Consider the following 13,114-nt stretch of genomic DNA (forward strand, 5'->3'; position numbering starts at 1 on the left):
CCTTTGGAAAACCATCCATGATTTCCGGCGGACTGGAAATCACAAATTTTCTCCTGGCCGGCAAAGCCTTTGCAGAGCGGTGGGGAAGAACGTAACTGGGGAGAAAGCTGAGGCAGAGCGGAGGGTCCCCCCTGATAGGAGCCGGAGTCCGACAGAATGTCGTCCCTGCCAGAGGCCTGCCGCGGCCCGGGTGAGGGCAGCGGAGTGGACGTCTACCCCTGCCTCATCTACATCTATCCTCTCTCTCACTCGTTCCCGGTCGGTGCCTCCCTTGGCCAGCTTCAAGCAGAAGCCTGAGGGCAAGGAGACCTGAGAGGTGTCCATAGAGATCAGCTTCCCGAGGGCCAGAGATGGACACAAAACACCATTTTTAAACACAGAACACCCCAAAATGGATCTCGGCACCGGGGTGGAGGCAGATGGAAACTCTTCGCCCCAGCCAGAACTTTGTGCAGGAAACCTATCCCAGACTCAGACCGCTGCACGGTTCTCTATGCATTGTTCGTGCATTTGCCTTATGGATGCTCAGGAAGTTATTTAAAAACAAAAATAGGGTCCCCCCCCAAGAAGCCTGACAAGAAAGACAAGACACCCTCCTTAGACTCAGCCAACCACCTGGGTCCTTTAACACCCTTCAGTTGTACGAATGCCTGAGCGCTGATGGACAGTTACTTGGCCTCAGAGCTGTTGGACACAGGCCTCGGGCCAGTTTCACACTTGCTAATGAATAAATCCCTGTGCTTCTAGAAAGTGCTGAGGCAGACTTGGGGGACCCACAGGTAAATAGGTGACCTAGTTTACTCAGAACATGAAGTTTTTCACCAAGGGGTTCTTAAGAGGTACCCCAGCTGTGACAGGTCACAAAGGCCAGTAGAGGGGAAGGAATTTTTCCTGCCTCACCCCACCTACAAAAATAGACCAAGGATCCACAGTATTTATTTCTACTGGATGTTCTTCTCTCAAGAGCCGAAGGACACTGTAGCTGGCAAGTGACTTTAGAGTCTGGAAAGAGGCCATCAGTTGGAAGTACGGGATTGTGAGAATTATTTATTTGGCTGTAGGATGGCCAAGCTCAGCAGGAAGGAGCCGGATAAAACAGTGAGTTCTAGAAGTCTGGTGCTAGGGTGAGTTCGCCAGAAGAAAAATCAGGATGGGGGCAGCTCAAAACAAAGAGGCCTTGTCTTCCATAAGTCCTTTGATAGGAACCTAGTGAGAGAGACACGTTTGTCAGACAAAACTGGAGCCCAGTCCCCATCCCTCCTCCTGATCCTCCCTCCCACCAAGTACGTGAGACTCTGTGAGATACAGACTCCTCTGTGTGTCCGGAACCAGGCAGGACCCTACACAGTGAAGAGAATCCGCTGGTCCTTTCACTGGGCTTAGGATCTTACATTCTTGGGTCTCCTCCGAGCTGGCCATGGTATCATCTGAAAACATAAAACACATAAAGCCTGTCTGTTATTCTCTTCTTGTTTTACCTTCTCTTTTTTTTTTTTTTTTTTTTTTTTTTAATCTCTGCTTGTCTCAGTGCTAATGAAGATTGTTGGCTCTGGATTCTTGGAACCAGAAACCTGCTGGTCACGCATGCAAGTTCTCCCGTATGGTGACTTCAGCTCTCATCATAGGAGGGGAGAGCATTTTTTCCATATAACTGGCTTTGTCCCTGCTTCTTCCAGCCCTGGCCTAGAGGGTCATCTTCAGGCAAAAGTGGGCAGTTAACTCCTAAGGCCATTTCTTTTTGCCGTGACTGTCTGACTAGCCTAGGGACATTCATGAACATGGCCTCAGACATTAGGCATCCAAGGGTAAGAACTCCCAGTCTTGCCCATCAGAGGGTTCCTGAGGAGACATGACCTCAGATGGTGTCAAAGGGGCTTGTATTACCCACAGATCTCCTGGCCTCAAGAAGGTGTCCAAAACCAAAACATGACCTTGATTTTAAATGGTAGGTGTTGAGCTCTATTGTATATTGTTGTCTATTTTTAATATGTTTCCTTTAAATATATAAATAGATACTTTAAGTGGATATATAAAGCAAGGTAGTCTTATTGAATTCAAAACATAACTTCTCCTAGAGACAATGTTGCAAATAGTGGTTAAGTTTCCAGCTAGCTTAACGAAGAATTGTTTTTGGAAAATTGCGCTCCCTGTTTCAACTTGAAACTCAAGAGAAGTATTTGTCCCCTCTTCTCCTTATTGTGGTTTTGGGGACAGAAGTGACTCCAGTTCACATGAAAAACGGTACCAAAACAGTTCCTTCTGTGTCCCATGTTGGTGCTGTCACCAAGCAGGGCCCAGAAGGGGACGGGATCCCCATCTAGCTCCGCCTTCCCATGGGCGGTGGAGGGTAGGGGAGTCTTCCTACACTGTAGCTAAAGAATGAAGCTCCCCGGCTTTGTGAGCAGCCAGAGGGAAGCCCCCTGACTTGGGGTCAAGAGAAGGACATCCTTCCCACCTCCTGCCCCCACGGTAACCCTCTGTGTCGCAGGAGCATTTCTTGTCCAGAGTCTTCTTGGGCACCCACCAGGGCAGATAAAGCGCTAGGAAGGCCACAGTTCATGAGCTTTCCTTCACGTCTTTCCCCCTTCTCCCCGCTGTACCAGCCGCTCACCAATTTCTGCGTTTCCCCCGCCCCCTCTGTAGGTGAAAAGCATGGCGCAGTACGTGCATAACATGGACAAACGGGACAATTTTCGGCAGACTCGTTTTTCCGACCGGTTCAAAGATGACATAACTACCATTGTTAATGTGGTCACCTCGGAGACGGCAGCCCTTTTAGTGAAACCTCAGAAGGTAACGGGGCCTTTATTTTCTAAATCTTTGCCCTTGCACGCCTGTTATTTCCATAAGCGGAGAAAAAGAAGCATCCTCTCAAGACAGCGATTTAAATCTAAGTCAATAAACATGACACCTAAGTGTGGTTCTGACACCAGCTGGGACTCTGGGGTGGGGCTGGGGGATTGTCCATGCAGATCCCAGAGGGAAGGTTCTGGTTCTTAGAAAATCCATCTTGAGGTCTTACATATGAGGTCATGGGCGTGATTTTTGCAGCCTACTCTAAGGGTCAATGACTCTGGAAAAAAAAAACAATTGTTATGTACAGAGAGAGCAGGATAAAGCTGATGTAGCCGAATATGAAATATTAATAAATTGGGTCAAAGGGCACATAGGAATTCTTTGCATTCTTCTTGCACCTTTTCTGTCTTTGCAATTATGTCACAGTAGGAAGTTGTAAAATGAATCAAATGAAGTAGAACCATTTTAGAAGGGGACTGTAAAACGTGAGGCGCAGCGATCATTATTCACACCTTTATCGTTACTAAGGATGTGTTGAGTACCCAACGCTCGGGAGATTTCCGTGTGGTTATCTCTCATGGAGAAACGTCTCAGGGCAGCAGGGCTGTCTGCATTTTGGCAGGCATGGAAAAGGAGGTTCAGTGAGCTTGATAGAGTTTCCAAAATCCACGCAGCCAGCAGCAAAGCCAGGACCGAAGAAGACTCCAAGCCCAGGATATTCAGACAGTTACGTAAGCTGCCCCGGAGTGGTCCCTCCGCGGGACCCTGGGGCAGGCAGACTTGCCGCAGAGATACATGGAAACTTCCCTGTCAGGTCCCTCTCCATCCCAGGGGCTGTGCAGCTTGGCCTGAATTTGCAAACAGCCCATCAGAACAAAGGACAACATTCTGAAATCGTATTTTCAATAGAGACAGAGAAAAGTGATTTATCCTTCTGGGAATCAAGGACATAAATATGGAAAAGGGACTCCCCAGGGGCTCTGAAGTCCTGTAGAAAACAGCAGTCATTGCCTCCGTTGGTGCAAGAATTCCCTCCATCATGTGTGACTCTGACCTCTCCTGGGAGGGAACGCGGCCTCCATGGAGGGGAAAGAAGTCCTTTCTTGAAAACCAGTTCCTGTATCCGGATGAGATTTTCTCAACAACCTTTATAAAGCATCCGTCTCACTGAAGATAGCGGGTACATTTCACGTTAGTTTTGCCAAAGCAGTAGTTACCAGAATCAAACAAGTTCCGGGAGAAGCGTGTGAAAAAATATGAGGCAGCCATTAAAAACAGGTTTTGAAGAAATGCTAAACGTGTGGGAAGGTGTTCTTAGTGTAATGTTGAATGAAAAGATGCGAGGCCCAACATCGTGTATGCAGAATGAGCCTAATTCTGTACATGTCAATATGCGTGAAGGGGAAAAAAGAGGGAAGAAAATGTACCTAAATACTAACCGTAAATGAAGAAACGTTTGATTCAACCTACACGCATGGCACCGCTAAGCACCAGCTGGTATTTTCAGGGTCGCCCGCTTCGTCCCGTGTCTCCCCCAGGGACAGTGGCTGAAATAATAGTGAATCCGGGGGCGCCTGAGTGGCTCAGTGGGTTAAAGCCTCTGCCTTCGGCTCAGGTCATGATCCCAGCGACCTGGGATCGAGCCCCGCATCGGGCTCTCTGCTCCGCAGGGAGCCTGCTTCCTCCTCTCTCTCTGCCTGCCTCTCTGCCTAGTTGTGATTTCTCTCTGTCAAATAAAAAAAAAATAATAATAATAATAGTGAATCCGTCTGCTGGGCTTTCCCATCACGGACCTGGTTGTTCATGATGAGGTTTTCCTGCAAAATGACTCAGGTGTTGGTTTGTTTTTAAGGAAATTGAACAGGCAGAGAAGATGAACATCAGCCTGGCTTTCTTCCTGTATGACCTTCTCTCACTCATGGATCGAGGCTTCGTGTTTAACCTCATCAAACATTACTGTAACCAGGTGAGCGTCCCACAGATGTAGCTGTGTTGTTCCTGGTTCCTTTTCTCCCAATGTCATGCTCATTGCTGAGTTAGCTTAACTCCTGTATGTTCTGGGTTTTGTGATCATTTTATATCATTTGTCTTCTGCTGTGGACATCCCTAGACACGCTGGGCCGCAGGGATTCCCGGAGCATTTGCCAACCCAGCACAGAAGGGTCAACAAGTTAAATGTGGCAGAACTGGGAGGTGTTCGTGCTCTGATCGTCTTCACTGGAGCAGTTAATAGAAATCACGTGATGCTCACATTCGGTCTCAGACCAGATCTAGAATTCAACGTATGAGGTCTCTTTTCACATATTAGGGCCGTTAATTAAAATGTGCTTGTGGATTTGGACTTTAAAGAACCCTGATAGGGGCGCCTGGGTGGCTCCGTGGGTTAAGGCCTCTGCCTTTGACTCAGGTCATGATCCCAGGGTCCTGGGATCGAGCCCCGCATCGGGCTCTCTGCTCCACGGGGAGCCTGCTTCCTCCTCTCTCTCTGCCTAGTTGTGAGTTCTCTCTGTCAAATAAATAAAATATTAAAAAAAAACAACCCTGATAAAATCAGCCAAATAGACTGAACCTCACTGAGCACAAAGCAGATATTTATAATCCAAGAGCGTCTCAGCAGGACCCACATCTCAGATTTTTAAGTAGGATTCTTCTTTTGTTCGCCATTCCCCTTAAATTGCCCCAACAGGAGTCACATAAATAGTGGCTGGCTGGTGTGGTTTCTTCTTCTCTCCTTCCCTTTCCTGCTCCAGCCACCACCTCCCCCCACCCCGGTCACTGCCACGTCACTACGACCCACCAGCACCGTCACCACCTCCGACTCCCACTGTCAACCCCCGACTCCCTGAACTGCCAGCAGCCCTGTCGCCGTGGCTGGGTTCTTCCTGCAAACCAGGTACTGGGCTGAACGTTTTCGAGAAATAGTATCTTTAGTCCTTGCAAGGTGTCTTCTGCCTTTTGCAAACGATAAAGTCGTGTCATTTGCCCAGGTTGGAAAGAGCCACGTCTACCTAACTCTAATTACCCTCTCCCATCAGGCCCGGTTCTCCGTGGTTAATCTCTTGGTGACCCTAAGTAATTCATTCAAATTCTCGGGGTCTCATTTCCTCATTTGTAATAGAAGGTTCTCCCCATTCTTCCCTGCAAAAGACCATGACTTTTCCAAAGGAACTACTGATAAGGAAACCGACCTATAAAAGGAGAATCCTAGAGAAACCTCGGGATTCCCAGAACACCAGCATCTTGAGGGCCCCGACCTCCTGACTCTGTGTGGGTCTTCTGTTTCGGATTCCACCAGAATGGAGGGATGGAAGACGATGCCTTTCCTCTGTGCCGTCCCTCTTAGCTACTGAGGATTGTAGGTCATCAGATGGATTGCAAATATAAGTTTATATGTTTTTAAAACAGGTCATTGGATGAATTACAAATATAAATTAATCTGTTTCTTTTTAATTAATCCGTTTTCAAAACTTAAAGTTGGATATAGAGAAAGGAGATACTGAACATCAAGGTAGGCCCATGGAGAGCCGCTTTTAAAGAAAAATTGAATCATGACACTTATTAAACAGTAAGGCAGACTTTTATTCGGGACCATCGAGATAAGTGTGGGGACCGTTGCAATGGGATTTCACCCTACCAGACACTGGACTCAACTACAAAGGCAATGAAAAGTGGGAACTTGGACCCAGGGAGTGGGGTGGGGGATTCGTGGATGAAAAATTCGTAAGCAGAAGCCTCAGAAGTAAGGAGGATTCTGGCTGAACCACCCTAAGACGATTCTTGGTGAAGACAGACCCGGTTGCCCAGAAACCTCCCGGGGACAGGTGAGGGATGAGGGATGCGGAATCGGTCAGACGTTGAGGCTGGGGGGGTCGGGGAGACTGCGGCTAAACTGACGAAGTAGGATCCTTGCTAAAATCAAGCTCTTGGGGACGTGCCCAAGGGTGGGCCTATTCGGAAAACACCTCAGAGTTGCCTGTCTTGCGTTCAGTGAAGGAGAGACTCTTTGCCACACGTGGACACTTTTCATTACCGAAAAACCAACAAGGCATCCAGAGGAGAGGTCCAGCTGCCCTGCACAGGCCCTTCATACTTTCTCTCTTGCTTCCCTTTCTTTCCTCTCTCTCTCTCTCTGTTTTCAATCTTCTCCTTTTCTTCTACGTTAGGGTTGCTTCTCATTTCCCCTCTCTTTCTTCCTCCTTTTTTTTTTAAAGATTTTATTTGTTTATTATTTGAGAGGGAGAATGAGAAAGAGAGACAGCGTGAGAGAGGGGGAGGGTCAGAAGGAGAAGCAGATTCCCTGCAGAGCAGGGAGCCCAATGCGGGACTCGATCCCGGGACTCCAAGATCATGACCTGAGCCTAAGACAGTCACCCAACCAACTGAGCCACCCAGGCACCCTCTTTCTTCCTCTTTTGTGTCTTAGCCTCCAGAGAGCCTCAGACTTGGAATCTGGAGACCTGTGTTCTAATTCCCGTGATGCCGTTCTACGCCTCTGTGATTTGGGCAGCCTTACATTGGCCTCTGTAGCTCCCTCATCTGCCAACAGCCAGAGTTGAGGGGCCCCTGGGTGGCTCAGTGGGTTACGCATCCGCCTTTGGCTCAGGTCATGATCTTGGAGTCCTGGGATCGAGTCCCGTATCGGGCTCCCTGCTCGGCGGGGGATCTGCTTCTCCCTCTGACCGTGCCCCCTCTCTTGTTCTCTTTCTCTCTCAAGTAAAGAAATAAAATCTTAAACAAAAAAAAAAGCCAAAATTGGATTAGATTTGTTCAGGCTTTGTCATTTTGATTCTGTGCTCTGTTTGCCAGTGACGTCTGTGGATACTGCTGCGCATAAATAGCGTAGTACTCAGACCTACAGTGATCAGTGCCGGAGTCAAGGGCAGCTGAGCCCAGCTATGTAGGTAGAGTATGGGCATCCTACCTGAGGCAAGTTGTATTCTTCCACAGTCCTCTGATTTTATTATTTTGCATACCCTCACCCAAACATCCTGTCATGTTTTCTGCCATTTATAGACCATCTGACAGTGGGTATGATCTCAGCCTTTTTTAAATAGTCACTAACAATACACAAATCTAAGCTTTTCAGTTGCTTGATGTCACCTTCAGCCTGTCACTGAGGTAACACCCGTCCTTTGGGGAGTGCCACTGTGGATCCTGACCTTGGGGGAGGAAGTTCCAGAACTGTATCTTACTCTCTTCTCAACATCACCAAAAATAGTTTTGAAATTTCCATCTTCAATGAAGTCTCAAGGGACCTATTGAAGACACCTATACTGTGACCTTCTTTCAAGGGCAAATATCTTACGCTTTCACGTTCTGACTGGTTGGACCCAGTAGCCCCTGGTGAGGGACCATTCAGTGAAGGGCGTGAGATCCAGTTCTGATCAGTTCAGTTTGCTGGCGGCTCCACTGGTCCAAAGTCAGCCAGCAAGACACACTGACAAAAGCAGAGGTCCTGGTAACTTTGTGGCACAAAAGCCACATTTTATTTTTTACAGAATACGTAACGGAAATCATTGGTTTCAAGTAAAAGTCTAACTACAGACTCACCGATCCTATAGGCAAAGGGACCCACAGTGCAACGGCTTCTTCTAAGATGGCTGAAAATACGTTGCTCATTTCAATTACGTCATTTATAAAACCACTTTCAGAGTCCACAAAGAGGAGGCCTGTCCATTCACAAGGATGAGAAGCTTGGTTTCCCTTGCTGGGGCGCGAGGTTGACGACGATGAACCGAGAGGCTCACGGTCCCTCATGGCGCCCCTTTCGCTGCTTCGCTCTAAGAGAAGCTGCCCACAGAGTCTGGGTCTTCGGTCGCCACCTCACCCGAGGGAAGCAAATGTTCTCTTCCATTTGGTCACTGTTGTCAGCGTTCCGTTGCTTATTGCGTGGTTTGTTTTCGTTTTAATTTTTTTTAATTGAGCCAAATTAACATTAGAATCTTACATTACTTTCAGGTATGCAACCTCGTGATCCAATAATTCTATACATGATGCGGTGCTCACGGCCACAAGTGTGGTCCCCACTGTCACCGTGCAGTGTTCCTACGGTGCGGTTGACTGTCTTCCCTATGCTGTACTTCTCATGGTTTCCTTGTTGAAGGGAAGACCCTTCCAGCTGTCTCTTGCTTTCTCTTCCACTTCCTCCCCTCTTACTTTGGGGCAAACTCCAACCTTTTTCTGGGGACTGCCTACTTTCCTCAGTAATGTGATGCCTTTACCTAGGGCACTGGTCTGAGAACTCCCCATCGGGGACTTTAATTAGCAACTACAAAACAACGTTGTGACGTGAGAGTCACCCAGTCATATTCCGTTAATTTTGTGTGGCCCCACATGGAGTCAACTCCTTTCATTTAGCTCCTCGGACACAGCGACATTAATTGTGAAATTAGTGACACTATGTGACCCCGAAGACATACCTCCAGCTTATTTGCAGCCCAGGTTGGCCACAGTGCTGTAGATGTGATAACGGTGGGCGTCGGGTCAAGGAACCAGGCTAGAGCTGGGCTAGAGTTATTAAGGGGAATGGTAATGCGTGACCACTCACTGGGCCTCCCCAGAATATAGAACTTTCCATCTGTTGCACTGTCCCATTCATTTTTATTAAATTGATTTTCTTAATCTGGAGAGAAAGGAGTTTTTTGTATCTGTCAGCTTTCACTCCTTTTGCCTTATAATAAACACTTTTTTTCCTGTTTTCATTCTTCTTCCCAGCTGTCGGCCAAGCTCACCAACCTTCCGACGCTCATTTCCATGAGGCTGGAGTTTCTGAGAATTCTGTGCAGCCACGAGCACTACCTGAATCTGAACCTCTTCTTTATGAATGTCGATACTGCTCCGGCGTCCCCCTGCCCCTCCATCTCTTCCCAGGTGATCAGCTCCTGAATTCCTCAAACTCTTTGATTTCATTAGTCGAGTCGTTTATTACTGTAAAGGTTGGTCTTGTTCGTTAAGAGGAAAATCAAGCTATTCACGTTGGATCAGTTATCCAAATGCGCACAAATATGGTACCCAATGTTGCGCATCTAACTGACCCCTTACACGGTACGTGACTGATTTCTTCCTAAGCTCAGGCATCAGGCTCAGGCATAGGGAAGCCAGGAAGAGCGCGGAATCCATACGCATGATGAAAATTTAGAAATTCATAGATAAGCCACGTAGCTTCCTCTCTCTGGCATTTATCATCTTTCCACACGAGGGGGACCATCTTCTTTGCTCGCTTTCCTTTTCCTGTACTCCAGAACCATAAAATTCATGAAATTGCCTATGCCTTTATGTTAATTCCGAAATTATCTACTAGTGGTTTTTAACACTGGTATTATATCTTTCCGCTATTCTAGAATTTTCTGTTGGTACTGTTATAAAATGCAGTTGGGTGCAAGATGAGTCCATCTTGAATTATACTCCAGATTATTTAGTTCTTAAGCACTAAAAAGACCTTGTTGTAAATGAATCCAACAGTCTCTTTTAAAGAGAATGTATTTCTAATGAGTCTTGTTCTTTAACTGCCACACACACACACACAAAAATAACACTTGTATAATATTTAGAGACAAGGCTTTGACTGATGTGGCCGATCTTTTTTTGTAACAGTTTCTCACAGGTTAGGTTCAGCGGGGGCCCCAGATTCTAGAGGTATTATGCAAATACAGAATTCCAGAGTCAAATAAGTTTTGGAAACCCTGTTTTGTTAACTTGTGTTAACAGGTCTGTTTGCAGTAGACCACCCAAGAGTCTCTAGCTTATTAGTGTAAATTGTAAATACCCAAGGGGTGGAGGAAAAAAGTGTTTAATAAGCACTGATTCCCAAAGTGGTTTCGCTATTGAAATCCTTTTTTATTCCCCCCATAGATTTCTCAAGGGACTCATGCCCTCTAGGAAAACTTTAAGGAAATGCTGTTTTATAATCCCATTCCATTTACAGGGGACAAATCCAGTAGCTCAGGACAGCAAGCAAGTTTTCTCCATGTTAGGTTCTATTTTTGTTGCGTATTCCTTGAGACTAATACAAAGGTGAAGATTTGTCTTACTAATTAAAAGAAAAAAAAAGAAAGCAAGCTTAGGCATTTATGCCAATGGCAGGAGCAGGAGCTAGTTGTCAGCCACATGACCATCTTCGTGTGCCTTGGGGAGGATCAGACTTACAGCAGCAACTCCAAATGGGCTAACTTTGCCCCCGAGTCTTCTGCCCTATTTCCCTTCTAACCACCCCAGGAAGTTAGCAACCCTGGGTCCCACAGGGCAAGGTCCAGCCCCACCCGGCTGTAAAGGATTTCCAGAGACACTCTGACATTTCCCCTGCCGGACTCCCCTGCTAGCCCCCGCAACAGAATTCAGGCAGTGTGCAGAAGCCAGACTGAGAAGGGCAGAGGAGGAAACAGGGACCTCAAATCAAGGAGGCAGCTTGTAGGAGAGGCATTCCCTGCTCAGAGTCACAGCGTGGGACACAGTGCCTGTTTCCCTGGGTTTCCCAATCCCCGGGATACAAGGAAGCTTTCATCTTTGCTTCTGATCTGGGGTGGGAAAGGGAGTAGGAGTCCTTTCGTGAGAGACCCTGAGGGCTCTGTTTTCATCTTTCCCGACTGACAGTTCTCTGCCTGCAGAGATGGGAACACAAAGTGACCACCAGAGGTACAGCTCCCACCTGGGGACTGTCTCTGAGAAGTGCTTACAGAGTCCCCCTCCAGGCCACCCAGGCTCCTTAAACACTGGCCATTGTGATTTTAATTCCTGTTCTTGTTCCTCTTTGCATTTCTTTCATTCATTCATTCATTCATTCATTCATTCATTCATTTATTTAAATCCTTGCATTTCTGTAGAACTCCAGCTCCTGCTCCAGCTTCCAGGACCAGAAGATCGCCAGCATGTTCGATCTGACCCCCGAGTACCGCCAGCAGCACTTCCTCACGGGTCTTCTCTTTACCGAACTGGCTGCTGCTCTGGGTGCCGAAGGAGAAGGGTACGCTGCCCACCTGTTAATGGTGATGCAAAGCAAAAACAAAAGCAAAAGCATCAAAAACCAAAAAAAAAAAAAAACCCCTGCAAAAACCAAAAGCTCTTTCCTAGAGTTTGTAGTCCAACGTCTCCTGCTTGGCAAAAATCCCTACCATTCACCAGCTCTGAGGAGTGGAAGCTTCCACGTGCTGAGAAAAAGGTGTTCATAGGAACGTGGAAAGGCATGAGGGACTGAGGGAAACCCTCATAAAAGGGCTTTTTCCAGCCACTTAATCGCTGAGTTTCCCGTTTCTACTAAGCAGGCTTCCCAGGGATGCTTTGATTAGCGAACTTAGGAACAGAGCCGTGTATGAGACATGCCCCGGGTGATCTCTGTGCACAGACAGCAGCAGGTGCCCCTTGGTTTCATGTTGACAAAGGAAGCGGCCGCGGACCGGAAGGCGGTCACCCCGTGTCCAGATTAGGTTTCTTGCAGAGAGACCTTCCCGGGTTAAAAGAGATGCCCGAGGTCCAAGGCTAATAAATCCTTTCACCTTTTATAAGCCTGATCACCCATGGGCTAGGGCAGGATCTAGTCTTGAAGTCAATGGACAGGGATGGACATGGACCTCCCCTTCTTTCCTTCTCTCTCTGTGCTCCCTGGGCCATAGGATTAGAAAAGCCCCATCTGCCCAACTGGACGGAAGGAGACAGTGCCTTCCAAAATAGTATACATTCCGTTCGACACTCACCAAATGCTTATAGTCTGGAGTTTATCAGAGGTACATCAGTGCACAAAAGAGACAAAATTCCCTGCCCCCGTAGACCTCACCATTCAGGGGCTCAGATCTGGAGATCGTTGTCATTGATAGATAATTCAAGCTCAGCCCTTTTAGTGTTCAGGTTAGGCACGAAGAGGGGAAGGAACGTGCCCGAAGTTACATAGCAGAACCCACCCAGAGCCATGGTCTCCTGAGTCCTAAATCTCCTTTAACGAGGTATACCTTCACACACTCGTTGCTCTCCCTGGAAAACCTCTACCTAGGACTCCTCCGTTCTTCCTTCCTGTGCTAAAGAAGTTTCTGGAATAAATTATGCCCATTAGTGGCAGCATTGCTGTATGTTTACAGATTTTCATCTAATTGGAAGTTCTCAAATTTTTTCTAAGCGCTTTTAATTTAGAGAAGGAAACTGATAGAAGAACCTTCAGCTTACATTAACTGCAGTCACAAAAGTGCCCTAAGCGCTTTCCCTGTGATGTTCGTGGAGCAAACGTTGGTCTCTGCCTACCAAGAGGCCAGTGTGGGAAACGGAATGTTCTCTCTAAAGTTTGCCTCTTTCCAGAAATTCAGGTCCCGGGTGCCTCCTTAGAGAGCTTGCATCT

The 13,114-nt window shown here is 47.3% G+C and overlaps 1 protein-coding gene across 2 annotated transcripts in view; it reads left to right on the top strand.

Moving 5' to 3' along the window:
- DOCK8 (dedicator of cytokinesis 8) overlaps positions 1–13,114 on the top strand; it is a 210,029-nt gene that overhangs the window by 144,658 nt on the left and 52,257 nt on the right. For both annotated transcript variants that reach the window (XM_046021705.1, XM_046021706.1), the window contains 4 exons: positions 2,644–2,793; positions 4,649–4,762; positions 9,511–9,666; positions 11,616–11,755. In XM_046021705.1, the coding sequence (XP_045877661.1) occupies positions 2,644–2,793; positions 4,649–4,762; positions 9,511–9,666; positions 11,616–11,755 (560 nt within the window). The remainder of the gene's footprint in view (positions 1–2,643; positions 2,794–4,648; positions 4,763–9,510; positions 9,667–11,615; positions 11,756–13,114) is intronic.

The sequence above is a fragment of the Meles meles genome, chromosome 11 (genome assembly GCF_922984935.1).
Source record: "Meles meles chromosome 11, mMelMel3.1 paternal haplotype, whole genome shotgun sequence".
Classification (NCBI taxonomy): Eukaryota; Metazoa; Chordata; class Mammalia; order Carnivora; family Mustelidae; genus Meles; species Meles meles.